Source organism: Eubalaena glacialis, chromosome 1 (genome assembly GCF_028564815.1).
Source record: "Eubalaena glacialis isolate mEubGla1 chromosome 1, mEubGla1.1.hap2.+ XY, whole genome shotgun sequence".
Classification (NCBI taxonomy): domain Eukaryota; kingdom Metazoa; phylum Chordata; class Mammalia; order Artiodactyla; family Balaenidae; genus Eubalaena; species Eubalaena glacialis.
This window is the reverse complement of record NC_083716.1, coordinates 86511021-86534386: the sequence shown is the minus strand read 5'-3', so window position 1 is coordinate 86534386 and position 23366 is coordinate 86511021. Positions and strand designations below refer to the sequence as shown.

General features: G+C 35.2%; 1 protein-coding gene across 3 annotated transcripts in view; it reads right to left on the bottom strand.

The window, feature by feature from the left end:
- Positions 1–23366, bottom strand: part of ARID4B (AT-rich interaction domain 4B) — a 127263-nt gene that overhangs the window by 39363 nt on the left and 64534 nt on the right. For all 3 annotated transcript variants that reach the window (XM_061182287.1, XM_061182277.1, XM_061182294.1), the window contains exons 8-16: positions 14594–14732; positions 10782–10861; positions 8977–9053; positions 7659–7813; positions 4394–4466; positions 2619–2713; positions 1487–1584; positions 488–731; positions 8–183 (exon numbers count right to left, since the gene is read on the bottom strand). In XM_061182287.1, the coding sequence (XP_061038270.1) occupies positions 8–183; positions 488–731; positions 1487–1584; positions 2619–2713; positions 4394–4466; positions 7659–7813; positions 8977–9053; positions 10782–10861; positions 14594–14732 (1137 nt within the window). The remainder of the gene's footprint in view (positions 1–7; positions 184–487; positions 732–1486; positions 1585–2618; positions 2714–4393; positions 4467–7658; positions 7814–8976; positions 9054–10781; positions 10862–14593; positions 14733–23366) is intronic.

The window sequence follows — 23366 nt, the reverse complement described above, 5'->3', positions numbered from 1 at the left end:
TTCTTACCCAGATTTTGCTTTTTCTTCTTCAGCTTCTACCTTTATGCTGAGGGATTCATCTATCCCAGTTGTCTCATCATCTTTATCTTCCAGATTTTCATTTTCTTCTGTTTTTTTCACATTAACCTCTTTTTCCTGATCAGACTGTGTAGGTATAGATTCTGATAAATTCTTTTTACTTGCCTAGAAAAAGATCAGAGGAACTATACCAACAAAAGTAAAAATTGTCAACCTAATTCCATTATCTAATTGTTAGCAAAAGGAGGTACCAACGAATACTAATATTGAGAAAGTTATTTTAAGAAACTCCGAAAACACTAGGCAAAAATAGTTAACAGCTATTTTAAACACAAAAATAGCACTTAATGAAGAAAGTGCATGAACAATAAAGTATAAAATTATATAATAAATTAACTATGTAATCTTTACAGAGGATGTAGAAAATGCACCAAAGAAGGCAAAGGACTATCAACAGTATCCTATTTACCAGAGAGGGCTGAATATTTTCCTTTCTTTCAATACCCTCTTCAGTAGGCTTTTCTTCTTTTGGTATTACATTCTCCTCCTCTTCAATCTTTATTTCTTTGATTTCTGGTTCATTTTCTTCCTTAACTTTTATGTCTTTTACATTTTCACACTCCTTACAAGGCTTGTTAACAACTTTCTCTGGCAATGCCATCTGAAATTCAATATTGGCCGACCTACAGTACTCCTCAAAACCATATAAGTATCTGGAAATATGAAAAGAAGTTACATTTGGGAAAACATTTTGAAATGTTATTGTAAAGTTGTAGTTCTTAAAATATGTGTTCATTTCTCCTGTTTAAGTGCTCAGATATTGAGCTATGTTAATATTCAAATTTATTCTAGTTTAGTTCTTCCCAATCTTTTTTACTCAAACAGAAACATTTTTCAAAGAAAAATAAATTCATTAAAAAAAGATGCTAAAAGTGAAAAGACAGTCATCCTCTTAAATGTAGTAATTGTAACAACAGTAGCTATTAGAAGAATTAGTAATAGCATCTATTTGTTGAGCACTTCTTATATGCCAGGCACTGGACCTCTGAGTGCATGTAAAATTTCATTAACTCATCACAGTAATCCTATGAGGCAAACAGTATCATCTCATTAAAAAAAAGAGGAAATTGAGGCTTGAGAGAACAAATAAATGGTCCAAGGGCACAAAAAGCAAATAACCGGCAGAACCAGGACTCGAACCTGGGTTTATTTGACTTTAAAACTTTGGCATTTTAACTTCTACACATACTTTCCAAATTTACTTGGCCACAAAAACTTTCTTCACAGACACTCTCACAGATCTAGTATTCATGGAATATACTCTAGAAAACGCTATTATAGAGTGATTACTCTAGTAAAACTCTTGATTTCTTCTTAGAAGAAATTACTAGCCTCAGTTATATGGTAAATTCCATCCTGCTTTCTAGGTAAAATATTGAATATAGCTATATCAAGTACACCTACTTACTTTTTATAAGCACATTTAACATTGTATCCTGCCGCTGAATTTAAGACAGGGATTCCAAGATCTTGGTAGACTTGTTTCCAAACAGCTCCGCTTTCAATCTAACAGACAAAGTGAAATGAAAACTCCCAAATTAAAAGGTGGGACTGTGATAAAAGTTTGATAAATACTATATATATATGTATATATGTGTGTGTGTGTGTGTGTGTATACACACAAATATTCCTATATTTGTTGGTTCCAGTCTCAAGGAATGAAAAATATCAATCTTGATAAATTCTAAATCAAAAACCTGGTTTACAACAATGTTTTAAAGTAAGTTTTGGTATTCTAACAAATCTCAGAGAATTACAAATGTTGAAATACTAGGCCATCTGACTTTTCTTTTTTTTTTGGCCGCGCAGCACAGCACGCAGGATCCCACTTCCCCAACCAGGGATCGAACCGGCGCCCCCTGCAATGGAAGCACGGAGTCTTAACCACTGGACTGCCAAGCAGTCCCCATTTGACTTTTAAAGAAACCCTGCTATATATAATAAATAAGAAAACATCCACATTCCTAAATCAAAATCTTAATGAAAAGACAGAGATAAAATATGATTTCCCATAAAATATATAAGCTAATAAATCAAAGCAATTTTATGAATCTTAGTAATGCAGAATACTTTTTTTTCCTCCAGAATAGTCTTAACTGGATGCGCACCATACATCATGGCAACCTTAAGATAATTTCTTCAGTTCAACAAAGATCTTCTGCATATATATGCAAATAATATGTTTTCTACATATATAAGGCACAGTGGTAGAGATTAAGGACATAAAGAGTATTAAGACAGATCCCTTATAGTCTAATGGAAAAGAGACAGAGAAAGAAAGAATTTCCACTAATATGGTTGTGTTATAACTCAGGTAGTTTATGAAAGTTTGACAAATTTAACAGTAAATCAGAAAGCTCATTTTTTAAAATCTTTAATTAAATTTAAATTTGGACTGAGGAAGCTAGCTGTTTCTAACTTGTACTCTCCATTTTCTTTTCCTTTTATTCTTAGGTTTTTATTAATAGACAATTTTAGATAATTTTTAGATGAGAAAACACGTATGAAAAACATGTTTCACTTTTGATCGTAATACTTACATTATCAAATCCTCCAAGTTTGTGTACAAGTCTGAATAACTTAAAGAGATTCAAATTTCGATATCCAAGTACAGGTCGCTTGTTAATGGGTGTGCCTATTAAAGGAAACACGAAATATATTAGAACCATGCTACATTTTTAACTTAAACTTTGAAAAGATTCAAACATTACCACCAAATATACATAGTGCAAAGTGTGTATATATGAGGGAAAAAAATCCCTTGTTAAACAAAAACATGATATCTAGTACTTGAACCCATTTCATTAAAAATTTTTTTTCCTATATCAGATTTTTGAAACCTTATTTATATGATTTCATTCAACTTTCATTCCCCTGATGAGCAAAAGAATAAATACTAAATGAAGCAAAATAGAATACCAACAAAATCAGGGTAACAAGGTTTGGTAGAACTGAAAAAAGTCTTGAGATAATTGATGGGCAACCACGTCACAATGAGAGTTATCTTTATGATACTTCCTTTGTATTTTACTAATTTTCTACTATTCTAAAGAATAATTCTAGAATAAAGCTATAGTGTTGTTTATTCTAACATGTGAAAAATGAAAATGTAGAAGGACACTAAAACTATCAAACTGTTAGGATGTGGTAGAGAAAACAGGATAGAGATACAAAACTTACTGCCCTTTCCAAAAAACATATGACTGGCATAATCACATTTTTCACTCTTTTCTAGTATTAGATTTTATTCATTTTCTTCACTTTTTTATTTATCTTACACAAAAAAGCTTAAGAAATAGCCTGCCTTCTTAGGCCAAGCCTCCATTCATACAAATAAATAATATAGGAATCAAGGACATTTTATGTTGAAGAATAAAAAGATACCCACATTGTAGTAGCCACTATGATTTATGAGAGCAAAAAGAAGACCAAGCCAGTTTCTACTCATCAACAATACAAAACTGGATTAAAAAAACATTAATTCACAGAGCACAGTAGCACTTTCAAGTATTATTCATTCATTTTGTCCTTCTCCTTAAGCTAGAAAGCTTTCTGCCTCTCACCACTCCTTTTCTAGCATCTTCCCAGGAAAGGAGAAACTATACTCTGAACAGCAGATAAGCAAGAGATTAACAGGGCCATAGTTACCGGTGGACTACGTCATCACTGCAAATTAAAAGTTATTGTTAGGTACCCATTCCTCTTTCCCCCAGTGCTCGTATTTCTTAAACCACAAAAGCAGATTCGATAAGTTAAGCCCAGGCTCACCTTGAGACTTGGTCACCTTTCTCTATGGATGGTTTAATTCTGTTCTTAGTTCTATGTAGCTGGGTTATAAGAAGACTTATAAGGCCCATCTTAGAATGTGTGCTCACTCTCTCTCTCTCTCTCTCTCTCACTCACTCACATACACAAACACACACACATGCTGGGAATAGCAAACAGTGATTTTAGAGAAGAGGCTTTTCTACAGGCATGTATGTAGGCTCAAGTAAAATGGTACTCTCATTCCCATTCTGCTACTGTTTCCTAGTGTAAGAGTTCTTTGGGGGGGGGGTTTCCATAAATGAGTGGGGGGACAGACAGGACAGAATACAGTAATTTATGGGTCCATGGCCATATATCCATCAAAATACTGTCCAATTCCACATTCCACTTCCTATGTGACAGACAGTATACTAGGATGCTGGTGATTGGAAATCAAAAAGATAGCCATGATTACCAGTGACATGCAGCTTAATAAACAGAATTCTTATGTTAAGATATTAATTATCTGATACCTACATTAATGATGAATAAAAGAAAAAACACTCACCTCTATCTTCCATAAATTTGTACAACTGTTGAAGAAAGTTCTCCCTTTCCTCTGGAAATGGTTCTATTTCTTCCTAATTTTAGTCACAGAAGAACAGAATATTATTTTCCTTCCTCAGTTAAGCATTTTACTAACACAAGTAATTTCCTACCAACAGCAAAGACTAATACTAGAATATTTCAAAGGCTTTTTACCAAATTAAAATTATTTCTTAACACTAAGCTATTCAAAACCAGAAAGCCTAAACATTTTATGCTTTACAGAGAAATATGTCCTAAAAGGTATCTCAATAGTGACAATTCCAAATGTAAATGCTCATGTAAGAAATGAGACCAGCAAAATGATTCATGAACTTTTTACCAGATCAGAGATCTAGTCTTTCATCAGGGTCATAGGCTCAAGAAGACCTACTCTCACTTATATTAAATTGGGTCAGGGTTCACCATCAAAACTAACTCTATTATTGCTCCTCAAGGAACTAAACAAGTGTGGGTCCCATTAACTGCAACTACAATTATCCTTCATCATATACGGCCCCACTGTATAGTGCTTCGAGCTTATAAAATCAGTAAAGTGGGGAACAAACTTGATCTACAATACCTGAAGATTCAGACTTAGGGAAATCTTCAAGTAATAAAAGAGTTCCCCGATTTATCAATTACAAGGGAGGGACTAGCTTCTTGCTGCTGTGGCCAGGGGCTGTGGCAGTAGGGAGCTGGTCCTGAAGCAACCTGCAAGGAGCAGGGTAGTAGGTGAGATGGAGGAACTCATCAATTCAGTGACTATCAAGCCATTCAACAAACATTTAATGAGCACCAGTAAGTGTAGGCACTATGCAAGGTGCTGAGTCAAATAAAAGAGAAAAAAGCGATGGCACCTGCCATTACAGAACATGATCAGGAGTAACTGCAGAGGAAGTGATTCAAAATATACACCTAGGCTTTACAGTTACTCTGGCTGAAACAAATGTAGTCCTAATAGTAAAAGTCAGGAGCATACTTTTCAACTGGTAGTCTAAATAAATCATTTTCGTTTTAAAAATCATGAGCCTAAAGCCACTGTTTGAGTGAGATTTGCCTCTTTATTTTATAAGCTAGCAGAAAAAAGGAAGGAAGTTAAAACAACAAAAACTCATGTTGATAAACTATTATGCTTGCTAATTGGGAAGAGAAGAATCAACGACAATTATTAGTTTGCTCAGGATAAATCTGTATTTCTCAACTTAAACATGGTCCACATACACTGGATTGTGGTAAGGTAGTCAGATGTAAGTCTAAGGAAATCTGTTTTCTAGATATTATCTTAAATGCCCCCAAGGTACGATATTTGACTTACGTAAACTGTCAAACGTATTCCTGTTGCAACAAAATTTAAGTGACGTTTGTATTTAACTTAAAAAAAAATGTTTAAACTGGAAACCAGATCTGCTTTTACAAAAACATTTGTAAAACATAAATCTAAGTGACAGAAGTTTTGATAACTAATACTTATTGATCATCTGTTACACATTACACACTACGACAGAGTACAAGTAAGACAGAGTCCCTACCGTTGAGGAGCTTACAGATTAGTAGGAGAGAAAACAAATAGAAAATAAATATATGTACATATGTATGTACACATATATATGTAGGCAAAAATTTCTACAAGGAATAGTAGTAGTTTAGATTAGCAAATCGAGTGATTAACTTTTCCTAAGGTGAGGAAGGTGATAGTTCTCAGAAGGTTTCCCTTTACAGAGGGGACATGTCAGTAGGATTTAAAAAACCGAACAGGACTGGGTCAGGCTGACGGGGGGAGGGCACTGTAGGCAGAGGTATTGGTTTGTGCAGAGGTGAGTAGAAATGAGCTATGTAATTCGATGTTGCTGCAACATAATGTTCATAAGTAGAAGGGTAGGGAGTTAGTTCCCTGGCGGTCCAGTGGTTAGGACTCAGCACATTCACTTCTGTGGCCTGGGTTCAATCCCTGGTCAGGGAACTAAGATCCCGCAAGATGCACCACGCAGCAACCCCCCCACCCCACCCCCCAAAAAAAGTAGGAGGGTATACCAAGGGAAGTAATATTAAAAAAGGCAGGGGTGGGACTACAAAGGGAGGTTCTAAAAGTGAAGCTTGATTTTCAGAGTGATAAGAAGCAACTGCAGAGGTTTTAAGCAAGGAACTGATGGCTCCGAGCATTTTAAATAAAAGGCAGTGGGGAAGAACACTGAAGCCTGGGAAACTTTTACACTACACACTGTCATAGATCACTATATTATAAAACATAAACTCTAAAACAATCCTATTTCATTACTAGTTGCTTACTACAGTTAAATGGCAGAATTTCATAGCTTACCTAAAATATTACATATTGACATTAACTTATCTTTGTTTCCTAGAAACATGAAATACAATTCACTTCATGGTCACGTATTGCAGCTTCACTATCTGCACCACTCCCCCAATAACTTTGATCAAGTTGTCCAACAAACCATTAAAGAGCACAGTGGTGCAATGTCACTAGTAATATTATGAGCCTCTTTTCCCAGTACTGGTCATTGCTAGACCTAAAGTAACAGCTACAATAAAATCTAAATTTAGCTCCTTGATCCATATAAATTGACAGATGTCTTATTTATGATCTAATTAGAACTATCTACCCACTTGTATTAGATAAAGTCATTTAAGATTCTCTGAATCAAAGAGATATTAATCTTTACTTTTTTTGCTATTTATTCCTTTAATACTAGATGGAAGACATATTTTACACTTTACTAGGTATTTTAATAAAATATGCAGATGTAAACATACTATGAGGTGACAGCTGTCTACATGATGGTAAAAAGCATATGAAAGTAGAGTTTTCCTATATTAGGTAGGGATTTCCTTAACCATCTGATAAACAAAAAGCACAGTAAGATTAAGAAACACTTTTTTCCCTTTTTATTTTTTTAATTGAAGTATAGATGACATACAATATTATATTAATTTCAGGTGTACAACATATTGATTTGACACTTACATACATTATGGACTGAAGATTAAGAAATATTTTTGAGGTTACTGAGATAACTATACTTAATATTTTTAATTTCACAAGACCATATTTCTGTTTTAAGGTAAGCAAGCAAACTACTTGATTACGATGAATATCACAAGTACAACTGTATTACGAAATACTTCTAATGCTAAAAATATTTAAGTGATTAATGACTTTAGCCAAATCCCAACTCAAAGGAAACACGTGTCCTTCATTTGAAAAGGCATGAACCATGTTTACTCACCTCCTCTTCACTGCTGTTATCCTCCTTTGCTTTTTCATCATCTTCCTCCTCCTCTTCTTCCTCTGCTTCACTGCTAGAACTATCTTCTTTCAATTCAGTCTTCCAGTTAGCAGGAATAGTTCTACTTTTGTGAAATTCAAGTGCCTGATCAAAGGCTGGAAAGAGACCATAAACTATATCAACCGGAGAAATTAAGACAACTGATTTGTCTAAAAATACTAACAGGATAAAGAAATAAAAAACTACTGTGCTGCCACCACTGGCATTTATGAAGTGTTTGCTATGAGCTAGGCACTGTGTGAACTGTTTTTCCATGCAGCAACTCATTTAATCTTAACAATCTTAGGCATTAGGCACCCATTTTATAGATAGCAAAACTGCTACCATTTGAAGGTGACTTAGGTTCAAACAAAGACAAAAGGGGCAGTTTTCTTCTTTTAAATGAAAATTAAGAGTGTCTAGTAAAAAACACTTTAAGATAGGTAAATCTTTAATCGTTTTATCAAAAAAAAGAGATTATTAAACAGTATTATATACCAGGCACAGAGTCACTGTAATAACACACAATACCTGAAAATACACTATAAATATGTCCTCTACATTTTTCGTTAAGCCTGAATTAAAATTATATTAACAATTAGCTTAAACTAAAATTAGCTAGACAGTTATTCTCACTTTATAATACATGGAAATAAATTCTAAACCATAAATTCGTGATGATTTTTAACCAGTCTACATAGCATATTATTTGATTCAGTGAACACGGGCAAAGAAAAAATAAACAGCTATTTATAATGCCAAAAATCAAGTAAGAGATGCAATTATCACGTATTCCTTAATAAAATATAACTATGGTTATAAGAAATGCCAAATCAAAATTACTTTGATTCCTGTTTCTACCATCCTCAGGAACTAATATTTTATTTACTAGGCAAAAGCCAGACTACAGTAACAGCTGATGATATTTTTCTTTCCCATTTTTAGATTATTGTCCCAATTATAAGCTAAAAAAAAGAAAAAGAATACCTATGATAACAAAAGGCACGTGGGTTTACAAAAGTATAAGTCGCATAGAACCAAATGTAACTTTAAAGACTTAAAAAAAATTTTAAGACCAAAAGAATATTTAATCTTCAGAAATGCTTTTTACTTTTTTTTTTTTTGGCCATGCCACGCAACTTGCAGGATCTTAGTTCCCCAACCAGGGATCGAACCCGGGCCCCAGCAGTGAAAGCTCCAGAGTCCTAACCACTGGACCGCCAGGGAATTCCCCATCAGCTTTTAAATTAACTATAATTTGTTCCAAGATTATCCTTACCTTGTTTTAATACAGCATCAGGCTTTGGTGCAGTGTCGCTAGTAATTTCATGGACATCCTTTCTTGGTACTGAAGTACTATATTATTTTTTTAATTTTAAAGGAAAAAACCCACAAAAATACAACAGAGATTAATTAAGAGTCCAATTACCTACCACAGAAAGATACTGAAAACATGGGAATACTGACATTTACAATGAAAATGACTGCATACAGGGTTGCAAGTCCCAAATAAAATGCTAGGCAGGATGTTAAAATATGTAATCATCTACAGAAGGACCCCACCTTAAGAGATGTTTTATAAACAACAAGGTATTCTCAAATATCAGATGACTTAGCTAAATGCAATACTAAAAATACTGAAACACTGAAAATAATAAATTAAAATGCTTGGATAGCAGAATGCATCAATCCAATAAAAAATAAGTTAAATAGCAAGAATTGGCCATCATCTTAGGATAAGCACAAGAAATTACTAAATTTAAGACTGGAAGAACATGTACTATTTTATGATGTAAAATGTTCTTTTAACAATTTTTTCTTAAACTGAATTCTAGGTTCACAAGCAAACTTCTAATATATAATTTAAGGTTTTTCATGGAACTTAGCAACCATAAGGAGGGGTTGGATGCAAGCAACTGGGAGAGGTTCATTCTATCATATACATCATATATATTTCCTGTTTTACACTAATAAATCATCATTCATCTTTTCTGCACTTGGTTTGTCTCAACCAACCCACAAAAGCCTAAAAACTATTCCAAATACATTTTTCAGCCTGCTTTTTTGAACTTTTTATTTAAAAATTTCAAATATATACAAAAGTAGACAGAACAGTACAATGAACTCCCACATATCCATTACCCAACTACAATAATCATTAACTCAGAGTCACTGTTTCATTTATATCCCTACCTACCACCTCCCACCCCAACTGGATTATTTTGAAGCAAATCCCAGACATTACATAATTTAATTTATAATATTTCATTACGGACCTTTAAAAGAAAATTCTTTTAAAAATATAACCATATCATTATCACACATTTAAAAATTCACAGTAATTTCTTAATATCATCAAACCAGTATTCAATTTCAATGTTCAAATTTCTCTGATTATCTCCATTTTGTGAAAGTGAGTTTCATATAGATTGTTTTTAAAAATCACATTTCAGAACTTGAAAACCCGAACACCAATCTTAAAGCGTGATGATCCTTTTAAAGTATAGTCACCCAATAAGGCAAAATATAAAATACATGGATTTTCTAGTCACACAATTCTTCAAGAAAGAAAAAAACACATAGTTTTTCAGTTCCAGAAAAGTTCTACATGAAAGGTCACTTTCTTAATACTTAACATACATTTATAGTAACTCATTTTAATCCTCAGCCCTACTGCAGAAGTCACATGTTACACAACAGGGTAACACTAACCCATGTAGACATAATTAAAAATGAGAGAAGATCCTAATTAGACATTCAAAAACAATAAATATATCAATATCAATCAAGTATTAGATGTGGTAGATATATCGAATTTTCCTCAATAAATCATCAGCTATTACACAGGCAAATACTGACAAATTAGACAGCACTTAGAGTCTAGTTTAGAAAAGACCAAATGAACAAGAAAAGACACATCATAAGACTACTATACTTAATGATAATACGAAAAATGATCATACTCTGAAACATTCTGTATGATGAGAAGGAAAAGCATAAGGTCATTGGAAATAACTAATTTATAATTTACCATCCCAATCTGGAAAAACAGCATATTTTTCATACCAAGTGAATTATACTTACAATTTGCCATCTTTGAAAGATCGAACAAGAATATTGTCTTTTTTCACAGCAATTTCATCACTACAATCAGGACAAACCACCTTTTAAAAAAAGTGTGAAACTATTATAACTAAAAGCACATTTATAGATAGTTATATAAGCATCAATTATTTAAATCCTTTTCAAAATAGTTTCAGCTTAAAATTTAAAAACTAATTTTAGTTTGAGGGTAAACAGCTATACACACATGTGGGAACACACACAAGTAATTTTAAGTTTATATCCTTCCAGCTCTCTGGATTATCCACATTGTTTTCTGACACAGGCACTGTGTTGAGAGCAGAACTGTGGCTATGACTAGACTGAAGCTGTGGACCAAGTCTAGGCAGAAATAGAAAGCTGGAATGAGAGTAGCTCAGGGGTGGAAAAAGAGGGAGAGCTAGTCCTAACAAAGGATCTGCAGCAGGGCTAAGAGAACAGCAGGGACCAAAATGGGATCAGATATCAGAACCTTAATCAGAGCAGTCTCTATCTTAAAAAAGACAGAGATGACGTTCTACTGATTATTTACATTTAAATATACACGTTAACACATGCTAAAATTTCTCCATAATACTACCCACTCTAAAAAGTAAGCATTTTAAACTGGGTACCTTCCTGGGGTCTGTATAAGATTTATTATGAACAAAACAAAAGATTTATTTTATTTGAAGTCATCTCAACTATTATTTAAAGTAAGGATGAAGCATGCCCTCCCAAAGGTAATACTAACGTAAGACACCTATAAATTTTTATTATTTTAATCCCGAGATAGCCCACTATATATACCAAGAACAATAGTATAGTTATAGTTTTTAATGAAAAATGGGCTAAGTATGACAGATTTGTTTTAAGGACTGTCTCATTAGCTCTGAAAAATGACACAATAGTACATAAAGGCATGTATTCTCACCACAGGTTTGAGAGAAGTGAGAAACAGGTAAGTTCTAGTTCAGTCTTTAAAAGGTTAACAATTTCCATAATTGTAACTGCACTGCATTAAGCGTTGCTTAAATGTTGATGGCATTATGAAATAATTCACTCATGAAAGTCTTTTACATGCATTAGCATCTACGAAAACTTCCCTATCATTTCAAAAAAGTCCAGAAGTAAGTACTTAATACCTGTTCATTCATTCATCCAGTCACTCTACAAATATTAACTATTTCATCAAGGTACCGTACTGGACCACAGAGGCCTAGTCAGTCACCGTTCCTCCCCACAATGAGCTTGTATTCTAGCTGGAAAGACAAGCACTAAACAAGTTAAGTGCACATTTATTTAACTGCTATTGTGATAAGTCCTTATCTAGGTGGTCAGGGACCAGTTTCTTGAGGACACAACATTTAAGCTCAGCTTTGAAAGCTGAGTAGGAACTGGCTTGATGAAGGATGTATGTGTGTACACGTGTGTACCACAGGGCTGCGCTGCAAGCAGAGGAAACAGATTATGCGAAGGGCCTAACACAGCAAGCAGTGGAGCCCATTCTAGGAAGCAAAAGGTCAATGTAGCTAACTTTCTGCCTGGGCTAAATAAGTGAGGTAAGCAGAGTTCAGATTTGTCAGTCTTGTAGGCCATGTTAATTCTGAGGATAAAATCTAAACTCTTCAAGGGAAGGATCCAAAGCAAGATAATGTCATAACAGAATTGCCTTTTAAAAGATTACTTTGACTGTCATAAAGAAAATGGACCAGAGAAGGACAAGAGTTGGAAGAGATGAAGCTACTGCAAAGCTTCCAGGTGAGAGATGGTGACCTGGATGTAAACTGGTGCTGATGGCAAATGAAAGGAACAAGAAATATTAGAGATAATTAGGAAAGTGGAGAGATGACAGAGAAAAGGATGCTTACACTTCTGCCTCGTGCAAATGGTGTCATTCACAGAGAGAGGAAACAAAGGAGAAGGGTCATGTTTGGGAATAAGGGAGGAGAGAATAAATTTAGCTTTAGGCTTATTAAATTTTGAGGTGACTAAGGGGCAGCCAGGTGGAGATAATGATAGATAGATACCCAGGTCCAGAGCTCAGAGTAGGGGTCTGAACTCTAAGCTGTAAACTTGGGAGTAAACAGTCTAAATATCAGGGCTCTAAAACTGTGAGCCAAAATCACACATTTTTTTCTTTCTCACGAGCTTAGGATTTTGAAAACCACACACGTGACAGCTTTGGCCAGTGCTGACGATGGCGTGTAAGTGGGTTCACTCTCCATTCTGTTACAGGAACTACAATCCACATTTTATCCCATTCACCCATGCATGTGATTTTCTTTGGTCCCTAAGACATTTCAGTTTATTATCTCTGCAACCAATGCTATAAAAGGGGATGAGATCACCCTAAAGAGAATACAATGTGATATATTCTGAACCTTGAACAACAACATTTAAAGCTTGGTTAGAGGAGAAACAGTGAAGGAAACTAAAAAAGAGGACTGCGTGAGTCAGGGAAGCTAAGATTTCCTCCCCTTAAAATGGGGGTAAATACCACTTATGTCTCAGCCTCAATTAGGATTAAATGAGACCATGTGCTTACATGAACAAGCTAGCACAGCGCCTGGCCAGGGTAAGTGCTCAAAACATGGTGGCTATTAATAGTTCCTACAAGTATGCAATTGTTCTCTAACATGATGTTACCAAGCACTTGTTAAAATTTACTCAATTTATAAATACTAATTTTAAAAATAGAAATGCAAATACTGTTTATGTGATTATGTCAAGATTGTTTGATTCAAAACACAATTTCACACTCTAGTTGACAAAAATTATTTATCACTTTCCAAAAGATCTCAAATTTGTGGGGAGGATAATATGTATCACTAATGCTAAGATTTTTAAAATAATGATAAAACCGTTGACTAAGCAGATGACTAACCTTTCAGTATTGTGTATCTTTAAATATTTTTCTCATCATCAAGGAAACTATTTAGAAATTATGATTAGAGAATCTTAAATTAATACTGAAAATACTAAAGTGCAAATTTTAATGTTCCTTTTGTTTTAGAAAAAGACACACAAAGCTCTTTTAAAACACGTTTTCAAAAGAAATTCTTTCAAAGAATCTTAGTGCTTTAGGAAAAAAGAAATGATCAAATACACTGACACTTAAGTTTTTAGCTTGCCGTTAACCCAAAGCTTGACAAGTTACTTAACCCTCCTAACACTCAGTTTCCTTATCTCTAAATGAGGATAAATAATACATACCTCATAATCAGCATAAAGACCTTAGCACAGTCCTTACACATAACAGGCATCCAATAAATGTGTAATGGATAGATGGATATATGCAGAAGTACAAACGTATCATAAAGTATTTAAGTTTATTAAAATAATTGCCCTCATCAGTTTTAATTATAACTGTAAGAGTTGACAGTTATTGGGCACTTATTTTGTGCAAACACTTAACACTCGGGATAAAGAATACAAAATGTTTACCAAAAAGGATGAAAATTTGATACCATTTGTAGACGACAGTAGAAAACAAGATTCTGTTCTTCTTTTGCAGCCTTTTGCATGGTAGATTTAGAAGTTTTAAAAGTTTGCACGAGGAATTTTTCACCCAAAATTGAGCAGTGTAACATACCTAGCCTCTAAAATTATCATGATTTTCATCCTTTCTCGGATGACTTCAGGAGTTCTTTGTACTCAGAAATAACTTTCAAAGTAATTTTGTGTGACCTGAATGATGCTAAAGCCATTTCCCCATTTTGTACCTATGAAAAAACACTAGTAAGAAAATCAACTGTTTTCTTCATGAACTTATATAGTTGAAAATTAAACTCTTTCATACTGAAGTTACTCACCAATGCAGGAAACCATAGTGCTTTCTTTTTATCCAAACTAACGTAATCTACACATACAACTTTTCCTAGCAGCTCATCAGTCTGTTTCCTATCATCCTCATCTTCATCACTGGAGGATGAAGAAGACTCTTCCTCTGGTCTAGGGAAAGAAAAAAAATGAAATATTTCTATTTATCTTCACAAAGAATAAGCACACCAAGCTGATGAATACAGGTATTCTAGAAATCTTACCCCGTTTCCTACAACCTACAGAATGGCTAATTTAAATTTTTAAATAATTTTCTAAATTTCTAAAGAATAATAATAATTGTAAAAAGGTTATCATTAGAGGAAAGCAATCCATTTTCCTAAAAATCTTCTGGATTTATTTAGTGCTATTTTAAAAGATTAAGGGAAAGATCAGAACAGAATAACACTGGTCCCCAAATTCTCAAAAAGCTAAAGGCTCCATATGAAGCATCCCAGTACTGCACTAAAATATACTAGACCCTCCTCTCAGATTAAAGGAATTCTGGAGATGGTAGTTTTACACTCCCAGTACAAAGCTAATTTTATTTATTTATTTATTTTGGCCACACCACACGGCTTATGGGATCTTCAGTTCCCCAACCAGGGAATTGAACCCGGGCCACCACAGTGAGAGCACGGAGTCCTAACCACTGGACCACCAGGGAATTCCTCCAAAGCTAATTTTAAAAAGGGGAAGGCAGATCTTTATTAATGGGGGTCAGGCTGGGGAGAGGAAACGCTCTGGTAAGAGATCACCACTGCCGTCTTTAATAACAAATATACACAGACTACATATTCATAAGATGCACAATATGGTTCTTTTGTATTATGCTAAAAATTCCTTTCAGTTACATTGTATACTGGACTAGTAAGTTAGAAAAAAGAAAAAGGAACTATCCAAAACCATCCATTTGATGTTAGAGGAAAGTATAGTAAAAAGGAAAACAAAAACAAAAACAAATTCTGAATCTGGTTCCCAGAAAGCCCACAATTAGTGGTAAAGAAAACAGATTCTAATAACTGTGCTCAAAATGCCCAGTGACCTAACTGTAGTGACCTAAATGGGAAGGAAATCCAAAAAAGAGGGGACATATGTATACGTATAGCTGATTCACTTCGCTGTACAGTAGAAACACAACACTGTAAAGCAACTATACTCCAATAAAAATTAAATGAGCTTTATGAATCAAAAAAAAAAAATGCCCAGAATAAGTAATGATGCTAAGAATGCTGAATAAACAGACTGCGAGAATGAGAAATATAATAAAATAAAAATGGTATTTTTATAAAATAAAACAGGATAACAATATAAATGTCATCCTTTTATATTTATATATTCCAATGTATTCCAATATATATTTATATATTCCAACGTAAATATAAAGGAAGCAAAACCTATTATAATACTATTAAACATTTTAGAGTGATGGGGGGAATATCATTATCTAATTTCAGTGATCACTCAATTAACCCAAAAATTGTCCCCTGATAAAAAAACAAAGCAGGGCTTCCCTGGTGGTGCAGTGGTTAAAAATCCACCTTCCAACGCAGGGGACACGGGTTCGAGCCCTGGTCCGGGAAGATCCCACATGCCGCAGAGCAACTAAGCCCGTGCGCCACAACTACTGAGCCCACGTGCCACAACTACTGAAGCCCGTGTGTCTAGAGCCCGTGCTCTGCAACAAGAGAAGCCACCACAATGAGAAGCCCGTGCACTGCAACGAAGAGTAGCCCCCGCTCACCGCAACTAGAGAAAGCCCACGCACAGCAACGAAGACCCAACGCAGCCAAAAACAATGAATAAAATAAATAAATTAAAAAAAAAAAAAGCAAATCTTCAAAATTTGCTACTGAGTAGAACTACTGTACTTCAAATGGCACTTAAAGCAGTTTAACCCTTACTTAGAAAGTAGGTAATAGGTAGCAGGAAAAACCAACATACCTTCATATTAGCAGAGCATAAAACCTTATAAATTGGCACAAAGCTTGGGATAATAATGACAGACTTCACAAGTCTGATTTCTACTTGATTAGAAGAACTTCTCAAGGACAACACAACCAAACTTAAAACCATAATTATTGCTTTTTTCAAAGGAGTCACAGAAGACTCATTCAGCTGGGGTTTTATGGACACCCTTTATGTCATTATCATTAGCAAGACAGAAAGTCACAATGTCACAAATAACATTAATCAAATCTGTAAAACATAGAAAGAGAAAACTGGGCTTTACTTGGCTAACAAAGTCATCTGCAACAGTAATGAAAATTCTAATTTCTTTCATAAGACTTAACAAATGTGAAGACTTCAGACGAGAAAGTTATATATATAAAAATGTAAACTGACTGGCTACATAAAACATCCATCCACCTCACATCATGTCCAGACGCACTCCAAAACCATTCCCCGCTCGTGGACTAGATTTCCTCCTCCCTCTCACCTACTCAAGCCTTTATTCCAGCAATGCTCGCTTCTCTCTCCTGTATCAATTTTTCTGCCTCTACTAGATTGAGTCCTACCAGTAGAGTGTTATTTCTAAGAAAATGCTGTTACTTCTCCCACTTAAAAAAACAGAAGATCCCCTGACCTCACTTTCTCCACCAACTACTCCTCCCCTTGGCAGAGAAAACAGCCTAGAATGCTTTATCCGCAGACATGTGGAAACTTTTTCACCTCCTCTAAGTGTCTGTTCAAATGTCACCTCAATTACGTTACTCTGATCACCTTATTCAAATTTATAACCTGCCCATCCCAATCCCCCCGCCCAACCTTACTCTTATTATTTCCACAGCACTTACAAATCTATCATACTACATAATTTACTTAATTCTTCTGTTTTCTTCTGTATTGTCCATCTCCCCGCATACGAGAGAATGTAAGCTCTAAAGGCAGAGGGGTTTTTTTGGCCACACCGCAGGGCATGTGGGATCTTAGTTCCCCAACCAGATATCAAACCCATGCCCCCTGCAGTGGAAGCGCAGAGTCTTAACTCCTAGACCGCCAGGGAAGTGCCCCGGAGAGTTTATAAATGCCAGTTTTGTTCACTGATATATCCCAAGTACCTGAACAGTGCAGGTGCTCAATAAATATTTGTTGACTAAGTAAATGAACTGAATAGGTTTATTTCTTTTTACTGTGGTACTTCTGATTTCTATTTCTCCTGAAATCGCAAAATGTATACAATCAGTATAATGTATACAACCAGTATTAACCATACCATTATACCTAAGGCTCCTTTTAACTTTACCTTTTAGCGGAGTTTAGCCAGGAAATTGTTTACATAAGACTAGTACTCAATAAACTGATATACTAAAATAAATGAGCATCAGAAATATGTTAAGGGAGCAAAGATAGAACAAGCAGAGAGTCTGCTTGGTGTTTATTCCCCTCTGACACTGTTGCTTCTCTGGTACCAGGTATGTGTTTATAGAGCCACAACAAAATAACATACTGTCTCTGAAATAATGTCTGATGATGCCACTGGAAACAAAGCTAATTACATGAGAATGTTTACCAAACAAACTAACAGCTAGACACTTAAAGCTGATCACACATCACTATTAACTGTAAATTAATTGTAAATCAAGTAAGAAGAACTTTAGACAAGACACTTGCCAAAGAATATCAAATGATGAGGTACAAATATAAAATTGAGCCAGAAACTGCAGAGGCTCAATCTCTGAAATGCAATTAGGACTTTAATGATCCTTATTCTTTCAAACAACTAACTCAGTTTCAAATTTTGTACAGTAAATTAAAAATCTGTATTAGTAGGGGCTTCCCTGGTGGCGCAGTGGTTAAGAATCCGCCTGCCAATGCAGGGGACACGGGTTCGAGCCCTGGTCTGGGAAGAGCCCACATGCCGCGGAGCAACTAAGCCCGTGCACCACAACTACTGAGCCTGCGCTCTAGAGCCCGCGAGCCACAACTACTGAGCCCACGTGCCACAACTACTGAAGCCCACGTGCCTAGAGCCCGTGCTCCGCAACAAGAGAAGCCACCGCAATGAGAAGCCCGCGCACCGCAACAAAGAGTAGCGCCCGCTCTCCACAATCAGAGAAAAGCCCATGCACAGCAACGAAGACCCAATGTAGCCAAAAACAATAAATAAATAAAATAAATATATTTTTTTAAAAAAATCTGTATTAGTCAGTATCAGGAAGACTGAAAACGTGTAGCTTCTTAGAGATTAAAACATATAGAACATAAGAACATGTACAGACTTACTAGAAGGGTTTTAATTTTTTCCCAATTTTTATCAAGAAGGAAACTAGAATCAAATTCTCATATCAGAATAAAGCAGTGAATAATAAAAAGAACTTCTGGACTTAGATAGTGGTGCTGGTTGTAAAAATGTTGTGAATATACTAAAAAACACTGAACAGTGAATACTTTAAAAGGGTGAATTTTACATGTGAATTATGTCTCAAAAAAAAATTTTTTTTAAAGGTCTGCAGACCTGTATACCAGGTACAAATCACTAGTTTATTGGGTAAATCTTAGCACTGTCACTGGGTAGAACCTGTACCCACAAATAATCTCTAACAAATATCATTATAAGCCTTATTATGCTTTATCCTTTTTCTGAAGGATAACAGCAAGTAGACTGCTTTCCTAAATAGCAGTTGCATATATACTTTTGCCAGGTTATTGGAAAAAACTTTTGAGGGAGAGGGGCACAAATACTTCCATAATTTCAGAATTCTATTCTTTAGGTAGAATCAAAGAAAGCCTCTGCATACAATGTAAATTATAAGGGCAAAATTCACTCAAGTTATACATAATCAAAAGGATCAATAACTTGCTTTAAAATATTAAGCTAGAGGATGATAATCTTTAAAAAATAAAATATCTGAATATATTAGGATTAAAAGCAGAATATAAATAAAACAATTAAAGGAAGGTATCAAAAATAATTTTGGAATAGCTGGAGGCAGATTAACTGGTATGTGGATGAACAGTTCTTAAAAGAAAACAAAGGTAGTGATAAAGCATTGCAACAGTGGAGTCCGGGGAATCCTGGGAAGACATAACCCTATTTATCTTTGTACAAATTTTAAATGGCAATCAGAGAACCATAATGAAGATCTTTTTGAGTTGAGTAATGGAAGAGGAAATGAAGGTCAGATAAATGACCTTAAGATCCAGGTTCCAGACTTTGCTGCAGAAAATCACGCTGAAGGAAGGGGAGAAAGAACTTTGAGGAAGCGTAATTTAAGGAGATGGGCACTTTAAACTGTGGTACTTGCCTGTGGCACTTACACACCAAGGCTTAAAGCACTAAGCATGAACATCATGACGTCTCTTGGCAGTGAGAAAGACCACAGTAGTGAGGCGGAAGGAACAGCAAGCAAAGTGAGATTGCACATGGGCTGTGCTTCATTTCCAACACTAGTAATTCTCAACCTTTCGCCTGCCTTCATACTTTGCACATGTACAACACGATCCCAACAGCAAATCTTTCATTACTCACAGATTCTCAACAGGAAAATCACTAACCCAGAATGTTTGCTGGAGTCTTTAGAAAGCAAAGATACACTTACTCAGTGACACCTGCATGCTTTCTTCTCATATACAAGAAAGGGAGACCTCAGCTAAGGAACATAGCAGACATTTTAATAGACTATAATTTTTGGTCTTTTTTCTGGGGAGCCGCACTGCACGGCTTGTGGGATCTTAGTTTCCCGACGAGGAACTGAACCTGGGCCCTCGGCATTGAAAGCACGGAGCCCTAACCACTGGACCACCAGGGAATTCCCGTTTGGTCCTTTTTGTAGACCATTCTATGTGATATTCCATAAATTATCTTATTTAAAAAAATTTTTTACACTTCTGGATGACATTTGTAGAACGGTAAAATATGTCTAAATATTAGATGCAATTTTTTTCAAAATTAAAAGAATTCTTGATTCAAAAACTGTTTTCCCTATAATATGTATATAATACACAATACAGGAATACTGTTTTTAAATTCATAAAATATAGCCAAAAACAGTCCTTCCTGTCGGACATAAGCACTAGTAAGCAGAATTTTTACATACTCACATATAAACATTTTTTTACATGTAAACAAAATCATGTTACATACTAGTATTTCATTAAAGTTTTTTCATTCAATACACGATGATGATATTCAGTACTTACATAGTGATTACTACTTAAACCCTTTAAAGGACAGAATTCATTTCACCTTTGCAACAACCCTGAGAGACAGGGAATACTATTATCTCAATTTTACAGATGAGAAAATTGAGGCATGAAAAGACTAAGCATCCTGCCCAAGGTTACACAGCAAAGAAGTGGCAGAGGCAGGAGTCAAACCCATGCCATCTTGCTCCACTGTTCACACTCTTTTATTTCGGGGGGCGGGGGGTCGTGCGGCATTCTGGACCTTAGTTCCCCGACCAGGAATCGAACCCATGCCCCCTGCAGCGGAAGCACAGAGTCTTAACCACTGGACCACCAGGGAAGTCCCTACTGTTCACACTCTTAACTCAGCCACACTTCCACTCTCAAGAGCTAGAGAAGTGGAAAATCTTTGCCAATGAAATAATTTTACATTAAATACACCCACACCTCACTGTTCTGACATCATCAATCATAGTTAATTAAGTTGACTAGGGGCTTCCCTGGTGGCTCAGTGGTTAAGAATCTGCCTGCCAAGGCAGGGGACACGGGTTCAAGCCCTGGTCCAGGAAGATCCCACATGCTGCGGAGCAACTAAGCCCGTGCACCACAACTACTCAGCCTGCGCTCTAGAGCCTGTGAGCCACAAGTACTGAGCCCGCCTGCCACAACTACTGAAGCCTGCACACCTAGAGCCCGTGCTCCACAACGAGAAGCCACCGCAATGAGAAGCCCGCGCACCGCAACGAAGAGTAGTCCCCGCTCGCCGCAACCAGAGAAAGCCCACGCGCAGAGACAAAGACCCAATGCAGCCAAAAACAGTAAATAAATAAATTTATTTATAAATAAATTTATTAAAAAAAAGAGTTGACTATAAAGCTACGGGAAGACCCTACTGATCAACGGTAGATAAAATTTTAATTCACAATTGAAGTTATTAATTTTCAAAGAGATGTCAAAAGATTTAACCTATAAGTGCTTCAGTGAGTATTTTATGGCAATATAATAGCCCTCTGAAAAAATTAAAAAGAATATTAGATCACAATAACATCTAGTAATCACAAGAGGACTCTTTCATACTAATAATGCCATTACACATTTTTCATTTATTTTCCTTTCTGGCTAGAAGACTCATATTTTCAAAGTTATACGAAGAAGAGTAAATAATAGTTACAACCTCAGTATCCTAAAAATAATCAAGTCACCAGCAAGTTACACTGCAAGTGAGAGACATTTTTCACCTATTAATTGAGAAAAACATTTTCTAAAATATTCAGAGTTACGTGAGAAAAAGAAATGCATGGCCCAAATCACTAGTAGGAAAATAAGTAATATTAAATATTTTTTCAATGCAAGGATTAGTCTTTTAATTTCCTCCCTCAAATGAGTCATTATTTATTTCCTGTTAAAACTGATTTGGAAAGTAACTGTAGTACTCTAAACAAAAAAGAGTCAATCAATTGAATGGGAAAAGGCCTATGGAACATGGGTGAGTTCAAGTCCTGGTCGCTTCCTTCCTGTGTTCCTTGGATTAGTTGCTGTCTCTGAGGCCAATTTCCCCAATTTTTAATAGGGATAAAAATAATACCTACCTTCGTGAGTTCGCTGTAAGGCTGAAACTAAGCTATATGAGAGATAGAGCTTACCCAATTTTTATCTCCAAAGCTTAGCCACTATTAGATTTAATACCTGACTCTATTACTTTGAATGAAAGCATTCACTTACATTACAAGTTTCAATAATTCAATTCAATATTTTTAATAGCTACTCTGACAATATTTGGCTCAGGCACATTAAATTTTTAAAAATTTTATCCGAGTAAAATATTCAAAATCGTTTTTAAACAATTTATCCTCCAACAGAATAAATTAAAAACTACATTCTCTTGCCCCATCCTCTCCCATTTTCTTCTGCTCTGTGGAGGCAACTGCTTTTAACTCTTTCAGCTCTGACAGTTAATACCTTATCTCTAAGTAATATTCCTATACCGCTATTTCTATATTTATACATTTTAGACATTATTGTATTGACTTCCTGTTGTTTTAAGGACTTAACTTTTATATTTAAGCAACCTCTCTATCCTCCATCCTACTAATATAGTGTTCTTTTCTTATATAATTTTGAGGGGAGTAACTAAATGCCTTTACTGGTTTTTTCTCTATTTGTTATCATCATATCTTTAATTTCCCCCCAGTGTTCCATCATACTAGATAACAAGTCCTCCCTTTAACAGAAACTTCCATTCCTCCATTCTGCATTCTACTGACCACTAGCATCTAGTGTTACTATTGAGAAGTCTGATGCCATTCTGCTTCTCACTCCTTTGCAATAAATTATTTTTTCTTCCTGGAACTGTTTGAAGATTGTTTCTTTCTCTCTGATGACCTGAAATTTCATGACTCTTTGATCCTGTAATCCTTTTTAATTTAAAGCCTTTTGGAGCCTAAGCACATTTCATTGACAGTAATTTGTTAAACATGTAGAACATGTGTCACAACTGTAAGAAGACATAAAAATAAGATAGTTCAGCTGTCAGGAAGATTTAAATTACTAGGAAGGGAAAACAAACACGACAATGATAATAACAGGTGAAATATTGTCTATGACATTAGATAAATGCAAAGGATTTAGAGGGTTCAG